The sequence below is a fragment of the Neovison vison genome, chromosome 10 (assembly GCF_020171115.1).
Source record: "Neovison vison isolate M4711 chromosome 10, ASM_NN_V1, whole genome shotgun sequence".
In the NCBI taxonomy this organism is placed as follows: Eukaryota; Metazoa; Chordata; class Mammalia; order Carnivora; family Mustelidae; genus Neogale; species Neogale vison.
In genome coordinates, this window is record NC_058100.1 from 33,135,364 (window position 1) to 33,160,721 (window position 25,358).

The window sequence follows — 25,358 nt, forward strand, 5'->3', positions numbered from 1 at the left end:
AGTGATATGAGTAGTGGGAGGCTGTATTTAAAGTGTTCACCTGGAATTTATTTAGAAAAAAATTTTTTAAAGACATCTGTCAGTTCTAAGGGGAAATATACCACCTTGGGGACAGATCCTTTCAACTTAGTTACTATACTAAGATGCTTCAGATAAAAACTAATTTGTAGTAATGATGGAAGAGGCATGTATAAAATAGGCACTGATTTATTCCAAATGGTAAAGAAATTCCGCCTCACTGATGCTTCTGTAATTTCATTCAATTCACACTTCTCTTATAATGCATCTTAATCCATTGTTTAACCCATCTCCAGGGGTTATTTTATTTTTTATGTGGAAATATTATAGTTGGCACTTTTTCATATTATACCATTGCATTAATTTTCTAAATTCCTTTTTATTTTTAAAAATCTTATAGCGTAACTGAGATTCTTCTATTAACTCTAATTCTTCGGCATCTGCTCTTACTGTTGTACCTGACAATTCAGCTCCATCACATTCCTTTCTTCATGAGCTTTACAGTTTTTTACTGTGTTCAACTTCAGGTTTTGTTTTTTTTTTTAACTCATTATTTTTGCCTGTCTGTTGGCTCTTGAACATGGAAAATATTTCTACAGAGAGGTTCTGTATTTGTTTATAATATATCAAGACCCCGGGGATTCCATTGTCCTGGAACAATTTTAATGACAATTTCTTGGTTTGGGGTTCCCTGAATTAGACGAATAACATAAATTCTGAACCCACTCATGCACACGGAGAAAGCTTATGATTTCTCTTTCCCTTGGATGACTATCCTCCTAACCTAGGGCCTTGGAGCCAAAGATAAGTTTTGGTCACTTTTCTAGGTTGGTGAATTAAGATTATCTAGTCCTTTTTTCAGATGATGAAAAAAAGGCAGCCCACTGAAGTTCCAGGCTTTATATATGGAATTTAGTTTCATTTTCCTACAGTATATAACCTATACTTAGTTCAATATATTCTTGTGGGTGGTTATTGTGGGTGTGTGTGTGTGTGTGTGTGAGAGAGAGAGAGAGAGAGAGAGAGAGAGACTGGGTACATTTCTTATCTTTGTGAATCTGGTCATGAATTATGAATTTTTTGTTACATTTTATCCATCTTTTCTACACTTGATCTTAGCCAAAAGGCCGAGAAGCGATTTTATCCATCTTTTCTATATGTCTACATGGGGAAGACCTTCTAAGTCAGCTCAGTTTACCATCTTGCTGGAAGTCCTTTCCATTTCAGTCTTATTATTCTGCTCTGCACATTCAAGAAAAGAATGTTTCAACCCTGTATTCTGGTACTCAGAACTGGCTTGCTTGAGAAGAACAATGACTTGAAAGAAATAATTGGAGCCATGAGAAGATATTTTCTTTTTCCTTATTTGTAGCAATTAACCAAAAAAATACTCTGATAGGTGCCTATTGGAAGCTGTCAGATGTGATTATCAAGCCGAAGTGATATTTATTCAAACCTATAATGGTCTCAAACTTTCCTTAATAATCTTTTAATGAAAGTATACCATCTAGTCATCTTTAACTTACATTTCTTCAGTTAAGTCCAAGGACTTCTTGAAATTGGCAGTTCTATAATATCAAGCAATGCCTCATTCCATACCACCAAATGTTAAGGAAACTTACTGAGCTGCTTAAGTAACCCCTAGGTCAATAAACTGAGTCATTAGCACCTCCTTTGAATAATTGTTTGTCTGTTACTAGCTCAACATTTATATAATCTGTCATAATACCTTGGTTTTTTAAGGTACAAAAATTACGGCTGTAGGCTTAAAGAAGAGAATATAACATAAGTAGCAATGTTTTCACAGTGATCGTTTAACCAGACTGCCTGGTACTGAGTGAGTTAAAGCCTGAACACCACAGCTAATTACTATGTAATGCTAACCTTAGTTGCTGGTTCATTTTGAGACTCTTTAAAATATGAACTGTGTATTTTACCCCTATGCACTCTCTTAATGATTTGTTTTTTTAGACTGAAATCACTTCCAGCCATCAGTTATACTCCTGGTCTCTACATATGCACTTCTCCAAGCACAAATATTTCTTTTTCCTATTGGTCTGCCAGCCCTGTCAGAGCAAATTTCACTTTAAACTAAATGCTATGATACTTAAAACCTCCTGGATTACTCCGGCTGCTAGTGCGATCTATGACCTTCCAAGAATGACAGCTGAACTTTCCAATTTGCTTATACTGCTTGGGGAACTAGAAAGCACATGCCAAATAGGAAAATGTTTCTGATGTTGAACAGAGAGAAGTTCTTGTTGGAGGTGGGAGCAGGAGACTATTAAGTACTGAAAAATACTAATAAGAAATGAAAAGAAACTAAACATGCTGCAAAGTCTAAGACCTTGAGCATAATTCAAAAGTTAATACTAGTACTAAAAACGTTTCAGTCCAATATAAATGCCCCTCAGTTGCTGTAATTTAAGCGCCATTCAGAATCTTAAAGTGATAATGTATTACCAAAATGAACAAGTTCAAGAGATGGAAGAGACCTAAAATTATCACAGGTACTGTGCAAAATGGACTATTGCCAGTTCCCCATCTTTCTTCATGAAACAGAAATCTGACATATGGACACAGAGTAAATATGGCTATCTAGCATGCATGCTATATGCCCCTCTCTCAGAAATGAAAAATTAACATTAAGCTTCTGCTAAAACCTTGTCTCCCAAATCCTTAAATTAGTAGTACAGTGTGAGGATATTTTCATATAGTTTTAAAACCTTTCACTTTCAAAAAAAACTTTCACTTTCTTTTACTACTTTACACAAGAGGTGGACAAGTGTTTGTTATTAAAAAAATCTGAAAAATCTTATTGAATATAAGAAGCTTAATGTAACATTTCCAATTTATGTCATAGTCTACTTATTCACTTGTCTCAATAATTTTTAGGCTAATAAAAATCAAATGCTGGTTGATAAGTAGAGACTTATTTTGGTACCTAAAATCAAACCAAGTGACATTTTTCTAAAATTGAGGGTACAAGTATGGATAATAGAAACTATATTTTAATAAACTGAAAGTGCATTGTTTTAGGTAGCTAAGCATGACAATGTGGAAATTTGATCCAAAATAATATTTATAATATTAAATGTACCACTAAGATGCATTGCTATACATTATTATGATATTTTAAAATATCTATTTTGGACAATGTTATATAAATATTTCCAGCCACTAATTCAATAATTTCAGTAATCACTACAGGTCAGATAAATATTTCATAGTTATTTAGCATCCTCTAGAGCATTAAAAATCTCAGTATACTGTAGAATATGCCAACACTGCATTTATCACTACAGAAACAGGTCCTAAAGTAAATCTCTACTCTTAAATTTCATAAGCTCTCCTGTCCTTGAAAATACATTGGTCTGCAAAACAAAAACAAAAATGAGTTCACTTTCTACTTATGTCTAAGGCCAATTTCAGATTGTCAAGATATGGACTGACTGAAGTCATTCTGTTCAAACAGACTGTAGTCTGTTGATGACGAGACAAGGTATTTCTGTATCATCTTCACAGGACAGGTCCAACTACGCTTTGGGCACATGCGGCATTGACACCAAGCAAATTCGGTGTAGACTGGAATGTATAAGTATATACTTGTATATATACTAACATTAGTATGTATATACTAACATAGTTAGTATATACTAACATTTACCTTTCTGACTTATACCCTACTGCCATATTTTAAAGTTATTTTTAAAGCAATATAAGAAAACAACATACTTTTTTCTCTATTACTGACACACATGGACATTTTTTTTCTCCCATAATTTAAGAACTGGGAATTATGTTTATTAGCAAGACTAACTTAAGTATGAACTTATCAACAACTCTCGAATTTTATTAAAGTGAGTGGAGTGCGATGACCTCAAACCCAGAATATCTGGATATGATTTCTGCTTCTAATGATAAAACTTGTTACAGTCTGTATTTGTAACTGCCGTAATTTTTTTTTTTTCAAAATAAGAATAACGGCTATCCCTTTTAACATCTGCCTTGAGATTATTATACTTCCAAGTTTCTTACAAGAACAGTACAAAACAGTACAGAGACTCCTATATATTTGGTGTTATTATTATGACATATGAAAATGATAGAGCTTTCCCTAAAAATACTTACAAAATTCTGGCTGCTCCTGCCATAAAATCTAGACAGTTAGAGGAGATACTCTATCATATGTGGCATGCTTCTTACACATGCTTTCTGTTTGCTTTTACGGGGCTGTTACATAATTCATAGAGATTTATGCCTACACGTAGGCAACTAATTGTTATTGCACTAAAATAATGCCATGGCCAATCATACCTTCCTTTAACCATAGAGAGACTAGACTGCTTGTATAAATAAGGTTACTCAAGCAAAACCCTCCAGATTCTGTATCATGATTGATGCAAATGATACAACACATGTTGGGATGAAAAATACCGGGACTATCTCTTTACATGCTTCTTTACCTTATTTTATATTCAGTGAGTTTATTTTGAAAGTAGTAAATCAAGGATAAGGTTTTTAGTGATTCCACACAAATCATCACTTCCCAAAGTGCACACGTTCCTGTACTCAGGTTTACTGCTGTTTGAAAAGGGCACAGGTCATGCATGTGTTTAGGACAGGCTATTTTCATTCTGTGATGTTATCTTGGGGTTGTGCCAACCTGACAATCTGGGACTTATAAATGAAGCTGGGCAACTAGGAGCAGAAATCTTCAGGGAGACGGGAATGCACCAACCATACATTTTTGAAATTATAGGCAGTATGGGGTTTTAGGCAGTATTTCAAGCTAGCATATAGGTATATCTATGTTAGTTTTTTCAAGTATGCACGACATGGGAAGATTACAAGCTGACTTACTTAAAATCACTATGGTGTCCACTTGCTGATGGCAAACAACACCCCCCACCTCAAGATTTTAGGGGAAAAAGGCAAGCTGCAACTGTAAGAAATTGTAATAATTTCTTTTCTTGCCTTAGTATATCCACAGAACAAGCTAAACTACAGAAGTCCAGTATTTACAAAGCCCTTAAAACCTGGAAAACTTAAAAAAAAACTTTTTGAGACTTTAAAGAATTCCTAGTCTTTTACCACTCCAAAAAAGATCTTAGCATGATGTTTGAACACCCACGTAAATGAAGTCTTATGGGGTTTCTTGTATCAATTTGAAAAGATGTAATATTTAGGCTACAGTTGCAATTTAAACATTTACGTGCCTAGCTATGCTCATAGAGGCCTCCTCCCATCCTTGCACATTTGAGGGGCTCTAAATTAGCCACTTGATACTGTCCACACAAATTTGGATTCTTTTTTTAAGACTGTATTGCCTTTTAATTTCTGACAGGCCAAAATGAGGTGCTTTGTTTTTGGCTGGAAAAGACCTGAAATGGAAAGAATTTCTGAAAAACTGGGATGGATTAACCTTAGATCAAGATAAAGAAAATAGGCTTAATTAATATATTTCTTGAGATATAATGCAGATTTATGCCACAAAAGAGAAGATATTCGGGAAATCATTAATTATGGCCCCTGTTTATGAGTCTTTTCAAAAAGACTTACAATCTTTAACAAAAAGACCTTAAGAAAGCCTTTGTTGATGTGCCTTTCTAGTCTGAAATGAGACTGCAGAAATATGTGGCTTTTCCATAAAAACAAAGACAGACACAGATTTTGCATTCACCTACAATTAACTGTTAAGTAGAAGTATATACAGTATATACAGTTACTAATCATTCTTCTGAAATAAAAAAACAAAGTAACATTTGAAAATTACTTCTCCTACAGGCTGTCCCATTTGTTATCTCTTTGAAGTACATGAGTTCTATTTAATTAATAGAGGCACCAAGCAGTTATGAGATTACCAAGTGATTAGGGCTACTACTGAAAGGCTGCATATTGGCCTAAAATTCCTACAGGATAAAATCTATGGGATTATAGTCCATAATTAATCCCTGTAACTCCAGACATCTCTTTCACTTCCAAATAACCACCAGTGGGAGTTTACTGCCTTTTTTCTTTTTTTCAATGAGAAAACTTGATACATCTTTGTAATCTAAAACTGTTTCAGTTAAAAGTTTTGAGAGTTCATCCATAGTTATGACGTCAGTGTTAAAAGAAGTTCAAAGACTAAAATGTAGTGTCATGTGTTCCCTTGCGAGTATCTATCTGCCTGCCTACCTACCTACCCACCTACCTACTTTGCCTAAAAATGAACCTTTGGTTAGGACATGGGAGGTATTAGAAATCAACATTCACATCACACTTTCATATAATGGCTCACCTCAAATCTGGCAATTATTCAAATTATGTTTTGTAGGACACTGATGTATTTATAAAGAGGCATTGTCTCTATTACAAAGACATATCAAGTTGCTGTCTGGACTAACCTTTCCAAAGTGCCTACTGTTCTAATGAAGTAATTAAATTCTAGGGAATTACCACACCATTCAAGTATAATGTGTTTTTTTTTTTTTTTTAAGATTTTATTTATTTGACAGAGAGAGATCACAAGCAGGAAGAGAGGCAGGCAGAGAGAGAGAAGGAAGCAGGCTCCAGGCTGAGCAGAGAGCCCGATGCGGGGCTCGATCACAGGACCCTGCGATCATGACCTGAGCCGAAGGCAGCGGCTTAACCCACTGAGCCACCCAGGTGCCCCAAGTATAATGTGTTATTAAAGAGCCTATATAACTCAAAAGGTTTATTTCAGTAATAATGTGGTTCTTTGTCAAGTATTGCTCTGCTTATCTTTTTTTTTTTTTTAAGATTTTATTTATTTATTTGACAGAGAGAAATCACAAGTAGATGGAGAGGCAGGCAGAGAGAGAGAGAGAGAGAGGGAAGCAGGCTCCCTGCTGAGCAGAGAGCCCGATGCAGGACTCGATCCCAGGACCCTGAGATCATGACCTGAGCCGAAGGCAGCGGCTTAACCCACTGAGCCACCCAGGCGCCCATCTTTTTTTTTTTTTTTTTTTAAAGATTTTGTTTATTTATTTGACAGAGAGAAATCACAAGTAGACGGAGAGGCAGGCAGAGAGAGAGAGAGGGGGAAGCAGGCTCCCTGCTGAGCAGAGAGCCTGATGCGGGACTCGATCCCAGGACCCTGAGATCATGACCTGAGCCGAAGCCGGCGGCTTAACCCACTGAGCCACCCAGGTGCCCTGCTCTGCTTATCTTAAAATGCAAAAAAATCTGAATCTGTCCCTCTATTTGCTTTGTTATCTAAGAAAATTCATCATGACATCTTTAAAAATTTTTTAACTTTATTTTTTCTAGCTTTGAGATATAGCTGACATATAATCAGATTATCTAATTTTTTTTCTAAAAAAAATACTAAAGGTGTATAAGCCTTTTAATGGAAGTAAGTTAGGAAACGGCAATGCTCCAAACAGCATATTCTTACACACTGTTTGCTAAGATATGGTGGCATCCTTTTCTAAAGATTAATTCTGTGTCCTCTACAGATTAAGGACAATTCAGAAGTGTACAATGCATTTGTTTATTCTAAATCATTTATTAATGATTAAATTTAGTAATCATCTTAATCAATTAAATTTATTAATTATTCATTTATTTAATCAAGGAGTGGGAATAACATAAAATGTATTAGATTTAGTATTAATTCCTTAATTCCCTTTCTAAGCCTGCTAACAGAGTACCCTTAAATGTTTTCAAAGAAAGTTGATACAGAGAATAATAAGTAGGATATTGTAAGTCATTTCAAAAAATTATGTTTAAACCCTGAACTATAAACTTCTCAAAGGGAAAGTGATTATTTGTTACTGATTCTATATCCCTATATATTCAAATGCTTGTCAATTAACAAGGTTACTGAGTAAAGGAAAATATAAGTGTGAAAACATTTAATGAACGCCCTTACCTAGAACATATCTTTATTTTATACTCTATATAGTCAATTTCATTTGTCATTACTCTATAATTTCATTAAATTTCTTTAAGTAAAAGTTAAAGGTATCTTTCAGAAATAACAAAATAACCTCCAAGGGCATAAATGCTATACTCCTGATTTACTGATTACCAATAACCTTAAGACCCAGCTAAAGGAAAGAAATATTAAAGAAATCCCCTTTTATTCATCTTAAGTATGACATAGAATTTGTTTCTAATAGAACATAAGCTATTTGGTAATGAAAACTAATGTAAAACTTGTAATATCCCTTTTGGCAATAAAATTTTTTTATGGTAGAGAATGCTTACATTCAGTATAGATGAGTATTTCTTAGTAGATTAAAATAGATATGTAGTACTATAAGGCATGGATACTAAGAATTCCTTAATTCAATCCTAACTACAAAGGCAAGCATCTTTATTTGTATAAAATACTGCAATTCAAAAGACAGCTTTTATCTTATATGGGTCATTCAAAATTTTCTCATATAGCACAGGTTCCTATCCCAAATTTTATAATACAAGCATATATATATATATATATATATATATATATATATAAATTACATATATAGTAAATACTTTGCATTGTACATTTGAAAGGTTACTAAAATGGTAAAAATTAAATATAAAATTAAGACACTGTAACAAAAAAGCTAACACTGAAAATAAAATACAGCATGGGAAATGGAGTAAGACATGTATGTGTTTAAGTAATGGCTCTGACTCATTTATTAAACAAATAAGTACCGAGAACCAGTGTCTGCCAGGCACTATAGATATAACTTTGAATAAGAAAGTCTAAGTTCTGGGTCTTCTGGAGACTACATTCTTGTGGAAAGAGGTAGATAAACAAGTGAGCCACAAAACAGATGATTCGCGTGCTACAACAGTGACTAGAGGATGGGGGAGAAAGAGCAGCTTTGATAGTTTCATCAGAAAAAGACTCTGAGGAAGTGGTAGTTGAGGAAAAGGGAGGAACCAAGACAGGCTTCAAAGTCTATGGCTTGACCTACATTCACTGAGATGGGAGATTAGGGGAGGACCTATTTGTACGTAAGAAATCAAAGTTACAGTTGATGATTTTATGAAACATTCAACTGAATGTGTTAAATAGTGACAGGAATGGTTGGTGCTCAGAGGAGAGGTCTCAGATGAAAACACAAGCTTATAGTTAGTATCTAAGTCCACAGAATCTAGATGAAAACCTTTTGGTAGTGGGTGTCATATAGAACAAAGCCAAAGTCCTGAAGCAAGCAGTGTTTAAAGGTGAAAAGGAAGAGGAATATCCAGCACAGGACACTGGGAAGGAACAGATAAGGGCTCAGTGGATAATCAGAAAAATGGGGTATCTTGAGAGATGAAAGAAGACAGATTTAAAAAGCAGGGCCTTGACATCTGTGCCAAACACTGCTGAGTTAAAGGTGAGAAGGGCCCACTGGATCTGGCAATAGAAGATTACTGATTATTTCAACTAGACTGGCGAACCGAAGGGTAGACGGGAGTCTTTTGAGAAATATTACATGAAAGCAGTGAGAAATGAGTAGTAGATAAAACGTGATGTGGAGCCGAAGAGAATTTAACTAGGGGGTTCCAGATGACAATCATGAGCCGGCAGAACTGACCCTGCAGAGGGACAGAAGGGGGCACAGACGAAGTCCTCGAGAAGGCGAGAAGAGAGAGAATTCAGAGCAAAACGAACTGACTGGACTTTGGTTTTCTTAAGAACAATGTCTTCTTCCCTGTGAAGATTAAATTAGATAAGGAATGTAATAAACAGCAATCCGCATACTGCCTGGCACTCACCAACTGTATTTCAGTAACTACCATCACTACTAATTAACATATCTGATTGTAGACAGATGTGAAATCATTTTAGAGAATAACTTTTCAAATAATACAATTTGAATAAGGACTGAGTCTCTATGGTATTGAAGCCGGTGTTGTTTCTATTCCTTTCCAGTAGTTTAAAACTGGATTGGACGGTTCATGTTCCAGAAACAAACTTTTTTTGAGCAGCTTCACTTAGTTAAGATTTTCTTTTTTATTTCTTTTTAATTTTTTTAAAGATTTTATTTATTTATTTGTCAGAGACAGAGGGAGAGAAAGCGAGCGAGCACAGGCAGACAAAGAGGCAGGCAGAGGCAGAGGGAGAAGCAGGCTCCCTGCTGAGCAAGGAGCCCGATGTGGGACTCGATCCCAGGACCCCGTGATCATGACCTGAGCCGAAGACAGCTGCTCAACCAACTGAGCCACCCAGGCGTCCCAAGATTTTCTTTTTTAAAGAACAACAAAAACTTCAAAAAAATTAATGCTTGCTTTGCAGAAATTTTCTGTGGACTTTCAAATATAGAATTTTGGGAGGGTAATGGACTAAGGGTCTGATGCAGATTTAAAGTGGCTGAAAAACAAAGAAACAGACTATAGAGCAGCCTTCCCTACCAGATACAGAGGCTAAAATTTTATTTCAGCCTCAATCATTTTTTTTTACTTGCAAATGATGATGTGGTTTAAGTACACAGACAGGCTTATTGGAAAACACAATAATTCCAAGAGAACAAACTAAAATTTTAAAGTTTGATATTTCTACACTATATATAACATCTGCTGGAAAGGCCCAAGGCCTTTTAAAATTTTCAAGCCATTGCTCTCCTACCCTCCTCCTTTCTTATTGGGGTAACTCACAACTGGCCCTCTTCCCAAAGCAGGTCCTCCCTCTGTTTTATCAGATGCAACTTGACTGCCTCCAATTCAGAAATATTCTGAGTTTCAGTATTTTTCATGATTGTTTTTATGACAGTGATCTAAATCAATGAATGGGTACTATGCACTATTGATTTATCCCAACATTTTTACTTTTATGAGAGTAGAAATGCCTTACTCTGTGAAAACAGGTGGCTATTGACAGTAACTGTGACTTCAATGGTGAGAAACTAAAGGCAGCTTGCTTTCTTTTATATATAATTTATTCTATAATATATCATATTTATATATTTAAATATGATCTATATAATCATATAATATTAAGAGAGCATATTTATCAACGGTTATAACTTAAAATGGCCTCTAAGCATGAATTTCTTGAGAGGGAAGTTAAATTTCTGTTGCCAACTACAAAACAAGACAGAAGAAAAGATTAAAGGTGTGAGTGAAATAAGTTAACAACATATAGTAACTGAGTCCAATAATCCCTCAACTGAGATTTCACTGTAGCCAAAAGAGAAAGTAAAAAAAAAAAAAAAAAAAGATTTTAATGTACTTCAGTATGTAGATATATATATTTAATAATGTATTAAATTCAGCTTGCTTACTGTGATTCTGAATTTCCACTGGTTTATTCAAGAGATATTTATAATATTACTAAGTATGACCCATTTGATTAAGATAGTTCAGTGGATTCTTATAAAAATATTTTTACTTTAAGAACAGCTCTAATAGTAAATTCCACTAAATACTATAGAATCTTCTCTACAATCAAAAGTGAAAAATAATGTTCTGACTTATTAAATAAACTCATTAGGTACAAATTTATGTTGAAATGGAACATACAACATAATCAAAGTAGTAACAGATCAGCTTATTTTATCTGAAGAGAAAGGAAGGCTTGGTCTTTCCAAAGCATTGAAGGGGACCCGGTTTGAATCTCAATGGTGGTGGACATGCACGTGCACCCACCTCTTCACTCCTCCTCCTCAACACACACACCTTTCTCCCTTCAGTTTATTAACATTCTAAATTTTTCTCCCAGGTTTGGCTCTGCAACCCCTTACTTGATAAAGTAGGTCACTCAAAAAGGAAGAAAGCCCAATAAAATGAATTACAAAGACAACAAGATTAAATTGATTGCACTGTTTTCATACATTGTAGCTAAAATTTTGCAAATATGCAGTTGGCTGTGGTTTGGCATTTAACAGCATGCGATCAGTGAGGAGGAGGAAATTTTATTCTCATTAACTGTTGCAGATTTACTGCAGTGAAAAGGGCTATGTAACCCGAGATGTGACAGTACAGAAAGATCAAAGCCATGCACTGGAAACTAAATAAACCCTCTGGCTACTTCCTGCAAGGAAAATTCACTCTGGCAATGTAAAACAGAACCCAGTTAAAAACTACTCTCCGTTTTATGAGCTGTCACAGCAGCTCAAGTGGTTTGGACCGGCTGAGTTTAGAACATTATATTTCCTTGTTTTTGTCTTAGATACTTCTGTAAGCAGTTTTATAGATTTTTTTTTTAACACAATAACCAAAAAAATTTTTTAAAAAAGGAACTCTTTTGGTTGAAACTGAGAAGGTAACCACTAAACTTATTAAAGCAGGCAGGTCTTCATTTGTACATTCTTTTCTCATTTACTACAGTTTAATATTTTGCTCTTAGATTTACTTGGCAATTATACATATACTTTAATAATTCATCTGCAAACTATACAATTCCTATTCAAAATAAGTGCAAATCAGTTTACAGAACCCATATGGCTCATATATGAAGGGTAAGCTAATTGTAATAGCACATCTGGAAGGACTACGGGCAATATGGGAAATATGGGAATTAATTAATATTATATTTAAAAACCTATAGGGTCTAGACTGCATGTTCTTTAAAACAAATAAGAAAAAAATATTTGGTTTAACATTTCTAATATAAGGAATTTTTAACAATTGTTCACAAATACTTAAATCACATTGTTAAATCAATCAAATCACGGATAAACTACAATAAGTCAACTTCAGATTAGAAAATATCTCTGAGTTTAGGAGTAAGCTCACTATCACTGAATCCAGATTTACAGGAAATAAGAGATGACATACTGTGTTTTCCTCTCTCTTATTTTTTTGGAGAGGGTGGTAGTGTTTATCAAATTGCTTGTAATTTTGTTGTTTTGATTAGAATGTCATTAAGCAAGTATTTATAATGGTAATTACATCCCATTCCTTTAAAAAAAAAACAACTCTTTTTTTTTTTTAAACTAAGAGCATGTCACAAAAGCAGTTGTATCTGCGGATGGACTTTGGACTTTCTTTCCACTTAAATTTACAACTAATTTTTATATAACTCTAGAGTCAACAAAAATGTGATTAATACATATAAAAATGTATAAACTTTAACACTAGATAATCACTCTGAAAAGGTGGTGACATAATTAACTTCCCAGTCATGACTGCATTAACTCCCATGTCATTTCTTCTAGTACAAAGCTACACCATAATTGATGTGTTAACATTTTTATAGGATGTAGTCATAGTCATATTACTTTTTTTTAATTTATAGTCTCAGTTATGCTGAATTTCATCTAAATAAAAGTCCTAATAAAGTGACAATAAATTTGGGTGTCTTTGGGAGCATCTTTTGGTACTTTATATATAGCTAACAAGTATGCCTCTAAAACTGCTCTGCACCAGACTGAAAATTACCAGAAACTTAATGAGGGTAGTTTTGTTGCCAACTTCTATTGCTTCTAAATTTCCAAAGGAAAGTAAATCACTTAAAATATTTTTCCAAGTCAGGAGTATAATTTCTCTAGGATAAAACATCTCCCCAAGTTTCCAGGATTCTAAGCCTCGAATTTTGGCTTGTATTACAGTAACGTTTACAATTTGCTAATGCTGATGTGTGATAATCTAATAAAATCTGGCCTTAAAAGTTATGGGCCCAATTTACTAATAAAACCTAATTCAATTCTCCTTGGGAAATGCAAATCATTAGTGTCCAAGTAGCAGAACCAAATTTCCTTGCCTTTGTTAAAGGCTAGAAAGAAGCTGTCTCTATAAAATGTCTAAATAAGTAAGACAAGTAAAACTAATATCTGAGAATTCGTGTTTGGGCATAAAACAACAGCATCATGTATCTAAACATTTACATTGGTTAACTGGCTAAATAAATGATTTGCATGAGATATTAACCTTCATAGACTGAGTTTTTACTCATTTCATCCTCCTTTTTTTTTTTTTTTAAAGATTTTATTTATTTATTTGACAGAGAGAGATCAGAAGTAGGCAGAGAGAGAGGAGGAAGCAGGCTCCCTGCTGAGCAGAGAGCCCGATGTGGGACTCGATCCCAGGACCCTGAGATCATGACCTGAGCCCAAGGCAGTGGCTTAACCCACTGAGCCACTCAGGCGCCCCTCATCCTCCTTTTTTATAGGACTAGATTATTCTGTGGAGAACCTAATGAACTAAGTACCTAAGACAATTTAATAGTATTAAAACAGGAGACTAACACAGTTCTGATAAGAAAATTAAACCAATGCAAGTAAGTTATTTTTATACTGTGAGACTCTTGCTATAACAATTCTTACATTAAATTGCATTTTTCCTTCTAAATACTCTCATAGCAATTCTGCCAGTTGTTTTTTACTTCAGAAGATGGAATGTCATAGGAGGAACCTTCTAAGTTTCAAGAAATAAGATGTTTAAGGATTTTTGTTTTTGTTTTGCTTTTTTTGGTCTAAGTCAAAGTATGCATTTATATCCTTGTGTATTTCATTTAATTGTCAATAGTGTGTGAGGGAAAGAGTAGTATCATCCCTATTTTAACAAATGTAGAAAGGAAGACTTAGAGATTTTTAAGGAACTAGTCCAAAACCAGATAGCTAATAAGGAAGCCTTTACTCTTAACCATTATGACCTCCAAAAGGCAAGCAGATTTATTAGTCTGACAGTGAACTGTGCTTTAGCGTATCTTAGAGTAAATGTTACTAAAATGCAGAGTAAGATATGTAGTCTTTGTTATGCAGCATGACATTGTTTACCTACTTTAATTCATATGACATTGTTTATTACAAATTGGTGCTTCAGATTGCTCGGAGGCAAGTTGTTAAAAATGTATTAATACATTAACTGATTAATTCACTACTATTAACCTATTTTGGCCTTCATATTTATGTTCTTAAATCAAAACACTGGTGTAATATAATCTGAATAAAATCATGTGGCACAAAAGCAGGTGCTAAAAATAACATTTAATCCACAATTAGATAAGGGTACACTACATTTACTACACTCAGTGACATACACTTTGACATGTGATCATTTATTTTTTAATAGTTTACCTATCTAGTGTTATGTCTAATAACTTCATAAGTATAAGTCATTAGAAATGAAATTACAGAGCTATAGGAAGGGAACAAGGTAAGGATCTTTCTTTTTTTTTTTTTTTTTATTTATTTGAGAGAGAGACAGTGAGAGAGAGCATGAGCGAGAAGAAGGTCAGAGAGCGAAGCAGACTCCCCATGGAGCTGGGAGCCGGATGTGGGACTCGATCCCGGGACTCCAGGATCACGCCCTGAGCCGAAGGCAGTCGTCCAACCAACTGAGCCACCCAGGCGTCCCATCAAGGTAAGGATCTTTCTATTACCAAATACATTCCACAAAGATTTTACCCATTTAAATTCCCACAGAGGTATATCAGAGTACTTCTTTGCTCGTAGGGTGGGTATCAGTATTAAAGAAATTTTGGCAATTGATAGGTGAAAATGGAATCTGGCTGCTTTATTTTGCAATCACCGTGTCTGAAAAAAATCGCTAAAGCTGGGAGTTTTTTAAAAAGGCTTCTCATGAATGTTCTCCTCTTGGAAAAATCGATAGGAAAATAAATAAATAAAAAGCTATGATAATTTTTTTAAAGATCTTATTTATTTATTTGACATAGAGAGAGAGATGGCAAGTAGGCAGAGAGGCAGGTGGGGGGGGGGAAGCAGGCTTCCTGCTGAGCAGAGAGCCTGATGCGGGGCTCTATCCCAGGACCCTGAGATTATGACCTGAGCCAAAAGCAGAGGATTAACCCACTGAGCCACCAGGTACCCCTATAAAAATTTTTGATAAAAATTCAATAGCACACTAAATACAGTAGTATTTTAGTGAATGATTATCTGTAAAGGATTTCATAAGTAATACCATACCAATTCATACCAATTCATTAGTTCCTAAAATGCTGCTGAACAAATGGCTGGCCTCAATGTCATTCAAAGGAACTATTTCCAGGAAGTTCTTTTCATTTTCTTTTGATCCTTCCATATAATTTCTATACTACTTACTCAGTAATGAAGGTCACTAAAACTTTATTAGAATAGAAGAGTATGGGTTATCAATTAAAATTGATACAGAACTTATCAAAGAGGGGAATTTATAGGCATATGTACATTTCTCTCAATATAAAAGAACTTTTTTTTTTTTTTTAAAGATTTTATTTATTTATTTGTCAGAAAGAGAGAGAGAGAAAGCACGCAAGCAGGCAGAGAGGCAGGCAGAGGCAGAGAGAAAGGCAGGCTCCCTGCTGAGCAAGGAGCCCAATGCGGGACTCGATCCCAGGACCCTGGGATCATGACCTGAGCCGAAGGCAGCGGCTTAACCCACTGAGCCACCCAGGCGTCCCATAAAAGAACTTCTTGACTTGCCAAATTAAGAGTTGTAAGTAAGACAATAATTTGATTTCTTCTTTGAATAACTGCTTTGAAATAGTCTCATAATAAACAGTTCTAAGAATAATATGTAGTTCTGTAAACATTACACAATGGCATCTAGACAAAGTATGTAATTTTGGGGTTACTTTTTTCAAATGAAAAAACTGACTAAATAGCTGAATATAACTAAAGTGGCCTGAAAGCTAAAGAAATAAGTCTAATTTTGACATGTAGAATCCTTGTCTCAGGAAAAATTACACATTTAAAAATTTGGATAAAAGATTTTCTCTATATATTAATTTGTTAGTTCTACTCAGGATGATTTTAGAAAGTGTTACTACCATTTCAACTGTGATTTAAATGTTTGAAAAAATAAATTAGAAAGAATGGACTAAAATGTGTGTATATATAATATATAATGTATACAATGGACAGAATAGTTAATGTCAAAGTATTCTCAGGAAAGGAAAGAAAGAGAAAAGCTATCTAAAACACAGAAAATGAAAGTGTAAGAATCAGATGGCTCAGATAATGCAAACATCTATTTCATCTTTGACTCCAGTGAAATGGTCAGTAAATGACATCACTGTGCCAACCACAAAGAAGAACTCCAGGCCCTCTGAAAAATATTTTTCAAAGCCCCAAGGAAACCTAAGCAGTCTCTGCAATTTTTTTCCCAGTTTATGAAAATTGGATTCCTATAAAAGAAAAATGGACCATTTTTACTGCAACAAAAACTGATTTGTAAAAGCTGGAAGCAGTTTAAAAATACTCAACATGAGGTTCTTGTTAGTCTTGAAAAGTAAGAGTTATAATAAAAAAACGGTCCAAAAATATGGTGCAGATATATTGTATATAAGAGGAAAAAAAGCGAGTCCTACTCCTATTATTTTTAATTAGCTTTAATAGCAAGTTCCACTTTACTTTCTAACACCAATTCAGATTTTTGGGGAGGGGGGTGTTGGTGGGGAGGAGATTTACATCTAACCCTTTGGGACTGGCAACTCTATAGCTAATGCCTTGGAGCCCTAATGTATTTTGCATCACCTCTAAATGTCGGGAAATTCTGGCGCCAAGAGGTTCAAACCGATAGTGACACATGTCTAAAGCCCAGCATTTGCTGTCCAACTGCCAGTATCTATTTTATCAAACAACCAGTCTCCCTTGCAGAATAGGATAGATGAGTTTAACAATTTTCACTGTTTCCAATTAAACTGCCTTGGTTTATTGCAAAAGTGTAGGCATTCAGATTAAGAAGGATCCCCTGACTTTTTAAGAAAAAAATACCTATTTAAGCGGTTTAAACAATTCTCTAAATTTGGCTTAGTGTCCCCATTTTAACAGATTTGTCCTATTACTAAACTTTGTCATTTTAGGAATAAAGTGAAGAATTTTTCTTTGACCAATTAAAAAAACCCCTCTTATCATAAAAATTAGAAATTTATTTTTTACTTTTCAGGAATGTGGGATCATCTACTTTACATGAATCCACTGGAACTAATATGTTAAAAAACTACAAGGACAGAGAAGCCATGAGTACTGGCTGGAGAGCATGCCACTTGGCACTGTCATATCATTTCACATCTCGAATCATTAAAAACAATGGTAAAGATAAAAATTCACATTTATACATTAATTTTTAAAACATTCTCTAAGTTGACAGTGCTTCTTTATCAAAGACATATGATAAAGAGCAGGCAAAATTTTTTAAGTTATCTGGACAACTTCCCTGATTTAAAGGAAAAAAACCCTCAAAATAGGTAACGTTTCCACTTTTTACAAGTATTTAAAGAACGGTGTTTTCAATATTCAGAATTCAATCAAGACATTATACTTAGAAATTTCATAGTTAACTCCAATTTTTCATGCTGCCCATGAAGTCTGCATATTCTCATCTTTCCAAAGGAGATGAAGAACAAGAGTCCAATACCCTCTGTTCACATTTCTCAAAAAATACTCCTTATTTTGTTTAAAATATTCCTATTTTGTTAAAGCAAACAGTTTCAAAAGTAGTATTTTAAGGCAATGTTATTTGGTCTAATTGGCTTTAAATTTACCTATTGGATATCAGAAGCTAAAAGGTAGCCATTAGTTTAAAATTTCACATCTGGGACAGTATGCAGCAAAATGATCATGCTAAATATGTGAATAATTATGTAGCAATTTAAAATACTTAAATCTTTGCAGAATTAAAAAGTAAGCCAGAGTTAAGATCCATGGTTTGTTACCATCAAGGAAGAGCATAGAAATCCTATTAAAAGAGAATCCTAACTAACCAAAAATGACTGAATAAAAGAAAGAGTAAATGATTCCAGAGTAGGTCAATAAAACAAAATGTAGCAAAAAGCAACCATGAGTATTTGGCTATACTGTATACTTTCTCTGTATCTCTGCTGATACAATTTACAGTCCCTTGTTATTTGATCTATTACCTACAAAAAACTGAGGAAATTCATTGTAAATTATTTCTTCTGGAAATAAAAAGAGAAAATGATACAGTTATGTGATTTAAGGCCTGAAAAATTACAAAAGACAAGAGATGAAAGACAAAACTTTCTCAGGGGAAGTTGTTTTTTTTTTTTTAGAGGTCAAACAATTCTCAAATCAAAATGATTATAATAAGTAAGTATTTCACTCCTTTGATTTGAAAAAATAGTCTACAATATGTTTTGTGGCTAATCCTTTAAGCCAAACATTACTGTGATATATCTTTTATGATGTAAAAGAAGCTACTGAAATACTTTTTCCTTGCGAAGCAACTGAAAGTACAAGGTAAGAGGCTTTCCCAAAGTCTTTTTTTAAAAAAAGTTATTAAAAACAATCTGAGGGTTTTGAAGGGGCGAGGGGTGGGAGATTGGGGTACCAGGTGGTGGGTATTATAGAGGGCACGGATTGCATGGAGCACTGGGTGTGGTGCAAAAATAACAAATACTGTTATGCTGAAAATAAATAAAAAATAAATTTAAAAAAGAAGTTATTAACAGAACTGGGGAATAAAATCCTGAAACCTTTGGACACAATATATAATTTACATTTTACTGTGTACCTGTATTTCTTAAAAAACTTTTATTGTTTTATAAAATGACCATTTTTGAAAACCAGAAATGAGGTTTTGCTGAATTGAGCTCATAAGTCCACTGCTTGAATATTCAATTTTAATGAAAGTTTCAGGTTCTTAATCATGTAATTATATTAAAAAATGAAGGCAAGTCTTTCTGAAATTAGTAATGCATGATTAGTATTAGTCTGCTTTCTTTAGTTTGGCAAGATCTGCAGGAGACACCAAAATAATGTTTTTGTTCACAGTGAAACATAAATGTCACAATAATTGATCTCATAATGCTATCAGCAAAAATTTCAATATAAATAATTAGGATTATACACCCAAATCATTTCTTCCTTTCCCAATTATGTTTCAGAAAACACTTACAGTGAATTGTCACATGATGGAGTATAGTAGTTAAAATGATTAAACAGAGCCTCTATTTAAATAATTATAGCTAATACAGACAGAAACATCAGAAGCAATCGAAAGCCATATGCTTTCTGATATTTAACCATGCTTAACTTTTATGTCCTGAGGCAAGGAGTTTCTTACCATGACAATCCAGTACACCAATGAAACTATTTCCGAAGTCTTATTATTTATTTAAAGTCCAATAAAGAATCCTGAGTCCACTAAAGAATATGGAACTATATATGATGTTATACTGCATTTCATATACTACTCCTACGTTTTCAACATGCTTTTAAACTTTGGGTCACAACCATCAATGAACTCTGAAATCGGTAGGCTGCAATCTGTATTTCAAAGATGAAACAGAATAGGATAAAACAATATATATTTGTGCATTACAGGTAATAAGAATAATTACCATTTAACAAATTTTTTGTTTTACTTATATGTATAGATATGTATATATATAAACAAATATATAAACATATATATAGCATATCTTTGTGCTTGCACTAGGTTGCAATATGAAATGTATTGCTTTATATGAGCTGTGATAAAAAAAGACCGAAACACTTAAAAAAGTCAACTACCGTATGCTATGTTTCCTTCCAAATTAGGCATCATTTTATATTAGAAAGAACCTAAGCTTTGGGGACATACAGACCGGAGTTCAAACTTTCTTCTCTCCCACCCTATTCATGTGAGTTGGTTATTTAAATTTAAATTGTTAGAGACTCGAGTTCTTCATTTGTAACATGGCTGCAATAATACTTGCTTTAAAACACTGCTGTGCAGGTGGCAATAAATGAAGAATATTCATAAAACAGATTACGCATGACAGATGATCAATTTTGTTTACAGTAATTATTGAATTAAAATGGCTTATTATAAGTAATCATTAAGAATTATAACATATTGGTCACAATTTTTTTTAAAGAAAAAAAAGAGTCTGAAGGGCAACTAGTCTCCACCCATTCACTGAACCAGTGTAATGCGAAATTTCAACAGTCAGACTGCATCGAAAATATTACACCTCTGAGAGTGATATGAAGAGGAAAATATTGTGCACACTTTCTGCTAAAATTTGAAAAATCTATGACACCAGTAACAGAGTGAGTATCTGCTGGGAGAAATGTCACTGTAATTGTAGAATGAGGCTGGCATACCATGTTTTTTTTTTTTTTTTTCTTTTAAGTATTTTATTTGAATCCCATGCAGGGAAGAATAGTCTTCAATTGAATCAAAGTGTCAACTTTTAAAAACAGTGATGTCTGAGTAATTATTAAAATACATGTATTGTGTTCTTATATTTTCCTGGCTTTGGAAAGCACTTAGGAAACAATGTGAGTTCATTAATTTGGCAAAAGAACTGTCTATTTCAATGGACAGCCTGTATTTTCCAAAGTGATGAAGCATTTATTTTTTCAGATCTGCAATCTTCATTTTTTAAATATAAAAAATGTGACTCTATAAGTTAATTTGATACCAAACAAGCATGTTCTTGAAAATATTGAGGATTTTTTTCCTCTTTAATGAAAACAGAGAAATGGGGGAGTGAAGAGAATTCTAATTTTTCAAAAAACAAGGGAAACACCATATATTAGATTTTTCTTGGAAGACTATTTACCTGCCAGGAAATGAATGCTGCCCAACTACATCTCCATTTTGAAGGTGATAATCATTGAAGAAGTCTGGACTTATGGCTCCTTCAGAGGCAATTAATCCATCTAGAAAGAAGGAAAATTGGTTAACTAGTGAAACTTATTGGTAGGGAATAAAAAGGAAATAATGCTAAGAAGCAACACAACAGAAAATAATCTGTATATTTAATCTGGAAAGAGAAATGTTAGCACAACATGCTACTCTCTCTGGGACCAAGATAAGACAATACATACTTAAGCCTTCACAACAACGCAGCAAAACAACTGAACACTTATTGAGCACCTACTATGTGGTAGCACTACCCTAGCACAGAGATAAATAAGACAATCTCTGCCTCCAAGGGACTTAGGGTCTTGTATAAAAACAGAGAAAAGATAAGGGGTGAGGTGAAGTAGTATGTGATAGTAAGGATGGTCCCCGCTAAGAAACCAGGATGAACAAAGACAACGAGGCAGTAAACAGCATGGCGTGAGTAATTTCACACCCAGACCACTTCATTTGTGTAGCATAATTAAGAAATTAGGTATTTCAAGTGAGTTAATTTCTAAGTAAGCACTGCTCGACACTTTCAGTGCCAGCCTTAAAACACACACGCAAACTTGGGTTAGAAATGTTTGTAAGTGTATTTTATATTCTCTGTGTTTTTAAAAAGTATAATGAACATAATATATTACTCCTTGATGATTTAATCTTCATTATAAGTTTCAATTACTTTTTGGTCATGCCCTGAGTTATTAGATTTATTGGACTACCTATACTAATTTGCTCTACACCACTATGCTTTTGAGAAGTTCTTTTTCTTTGTTTATAAAGTACTCCTTTTTCTTTATCTAAGTCTTTATTATTGCTTCCTGCTTATTTTAGAAAGATACTACTTTCTTATTTACTCTAAGAAACCAGATAACCTATTATTGATAGAATTATGAATCAGTTAAGAATAAGAAAAGAATTTGAGGCAAAAAGCTGTAAGTGATAGTTTCTGGGCTGACCGAGGCATAAAAGAAATGTATTTCCGTATGTGGCTTTTGTAATAATTGCTTGGAAAGCTGGCAGGCCTTTTGAAGTTTCCTTTTCTGAAAGTATTCTGGGTTGTTAAGTGACCTATAGATAAATGTGGGCTAGGTCATACAACATTGTTTAAAAAGTTGGCATAGTAAGCAAATTATTTAGTCACCAGATGGTCATTTACATCTACCACTTGCATAAAATACTCTGTTCGGTTCTAGGGGAATTACAAAAAGTTCCAATACCTAATTTCTGTTTTCAAGAATTTTAAATTAAGTGAAACATAAGGCAAATACATAAGATGCAATTAAATAATACATTTATTTGATAAATGACATACAGCAGGAATGGATGTAAGTAATGAATGAGCGCTGCAGGCAGAGGAAGGTGTAGAGAGATTGTTGTGCTCTGTAGGGCTTAGAAAATCTTACTTGGGGAGGAGGGAGGCAGAGGCATAACTGATTTGAGTCTTGAAAGACTGGTAGCAATTAATGACAAAATCTATTTGAGGAGCAAAGTTATTACAAATCAAGTGAATGATAAAATTAAGTAATAGTATTGGCAAGTGAAATTAAGTAATAGTGTTGGCAAGTGACTAAGTGAGGTGATTTGTATTTCCGTACGACCCCTGTACCACTTTTCTGTTACATATCGTATACTAAAGATTTGTATTATTATATAATTGTTGAATTGCTAATGAGTATCTTTGGTATAATCTCTTATTTAGTAAATTTTAAATATTTAAGAGGTAGCTTAAAAGTATCTAATATTTAGTCCAGTTTCCATGTTCTCAAAAAGTTAATAGATCAAAAGACCAGCTAAACAAAAATGGTTATAAAAAATGAAATTATGGGAGGGGCGCCTGGGTGGCTCAGTGGGTTAAGCCGCTGCCTTCGGCTCAGGTCATGATCTCGGAGTCCTGGGATCGAGTCCCGCATCGGGCTCTCTGCTCAGCAGGGATCCTGCTTCCCTCCCTCTCTCTCTGCCTGCCTCTCTGCCTACTTGTGATTTCTCTCTGTCAAATAAATAATAATAAAAAAAAAAGAAATTATGGGAAATGCCAAGACACAAAGATTGAGAATTAAGCAGTTGCAATAACATTTTACATGGATTGAAGACTTCTTACAGGAGTGCAGCTAAAATTAACAAGGTTAAGACCACAGAAATTAGTAAGTTCCTCTGTTAAATTAAAACCAAACAATTAAAGGTCAAGTTTTAAGGAATCTGTGAATTTCAGAGGAACACAACTAAGTTAACGTGCCAAAATAAAATATTTATCGCTCTTTGAAAGTGAATACAAAGATATTCTGCATGCTAGTAGTATAGAGGATTCTGATACCCAGAAAATACAACCAAATAAAAAGACACATGAATTGTATTTTAAAAGTTTACATATGAAACATGACCTAATGAAGTAAACCGGATTAAGAAGAAATTAAATGAAAAACTGTCATCAATTTCTCAACATCTTCATTTTGATTTGGAGCTCCCACTGTCTTCAAAGGGAAAAATGAGTAGCAAAAGGATAAAGGAAATACAGAGAACTACAAACTAGAAGCTCATCAAATAGAGATCAAACTAAAAATGTCTAAGTTGAAAGATTCAGCCAGCAATTTTATAAACCTAGAGTACAATGGGGATAATATAATAAACCTGACATAATGTAAGTAAGAAAGAATAAATTTATACTTCTGAAATTAATTTTTAATAATCTGAGAGCACAGCAATTCACTCAGTAAATTATAGCTTCTACTGTGTCCTTCATAATGTGTTGACAAAATTTAGGCAGCTCTGCTGTATGGGCAATCTTCCTTTACTAGAATGAGGAATAAAGGTGAAAGAATGAGGAATAAAAGTGAAATTACATCTTAGATAAAATCCTCAACTCAAACACCTCGACTTCTTTGGAATTACCTATTTGTTTCTTAGCATTCTGAATCCAAAATTAATTCTTTTATAGAAGTAATACAAAGGAATCATATATTCCTGATTACAAAATCCAGCTAAACCTAAGAGTGTTCTTCCAAAGCTCCTACTCTAATCTTGATAGTGACAAGGAACCAAAGAATTTCATGGAACATCTAAACTACCAGAACAAACAGAAGACAGAGATGATATACACCAGAGCCCTTTGTAAGCTGCACAGCTTTATAAACTTTTTGGTTACTCAATTATATGAAGCCTCTTAGACCACAGCTACACAACACACCTTTTTGAGGTGCTCCCAGTAATGATGATAAATAGGACTATGAGTAAAATGGGGTCTGTACTGGAGCAAGAAGGAAATCAAAGCAAATTTATTGGGAGCACAGGTAATTTATCAACTTTCTGATTTTTTTAATTTTATTTTTTATAAACATATAATATATTTTTATCCCCAGGGGTACAGGTCTGTGAATCGCCAGGTTTACACACTTCACAGCACTCACCAAAGCACATACCCTCCCCAATGTCCATAACCCCACCCCCCTTCTCCTAACCCCCCTCTCTCCAGCAACCCTCAGTTTTCAACCTTCTGATTTTTGCAACCCAGTAAAAAACTGGCTTATAGAGATTGTGAATAAAGGTAAAATAGGGGTGCGTGGGTGGCTCAGTGGGTTAAAGCCTCTGCCTTCGGCTCAGGTCATGATCCCAGGGTCCTGGGTTTGAGCCCTGCGTCGGGCTCTCTGCTCAGTGGGGAGCCTGCTTCCCTCTCTCTCTCTCTGCCTGCCTCTCTGCCTACTTGTGCTCTCTCTCTCTGTGTCAAAAAAATAAATAAAATCTTTTAAAAAAAGGTAAAATAACTCAGTATCTTCTTATATAGATTGTTACTGAAATAATCTTTATTTCTTAAAGTCAAATAAAAACATAATATTGGGCTTTTTAGTGAATGAGTCAAAAGTGAAATTGTGACTGTCTGGGAGAAAACAGAT

General features: G+C 34.2%; 1 protein-coding gene across 4 annotated transcripts in view; it reads right to left on the reverse strand.

Annotated features, from left to right (window-relative positions):
• KIFAP3 (kinesin associated protein 3) overlaps positions 1-25,358 on the reverse strand; it is a 177,108-nt gene that overhangs the window by 8,019 nt on the left and 143,731 nt on the right. For all 4 annotated transcript variants that reach the window (XM_044266941.1, XM_044266939.1, XM_044266942.1 and 1 more), the window contains exon 19: positions 21,407-21,506. In XM_044266941.1, the coding sequence (XP_044122876.1) occupies positions 21,407-21,506 (100 nt within the window). The remainder of the gene's footprint in view (positions 1-21,406; positions 21,507-25,358) is intronic.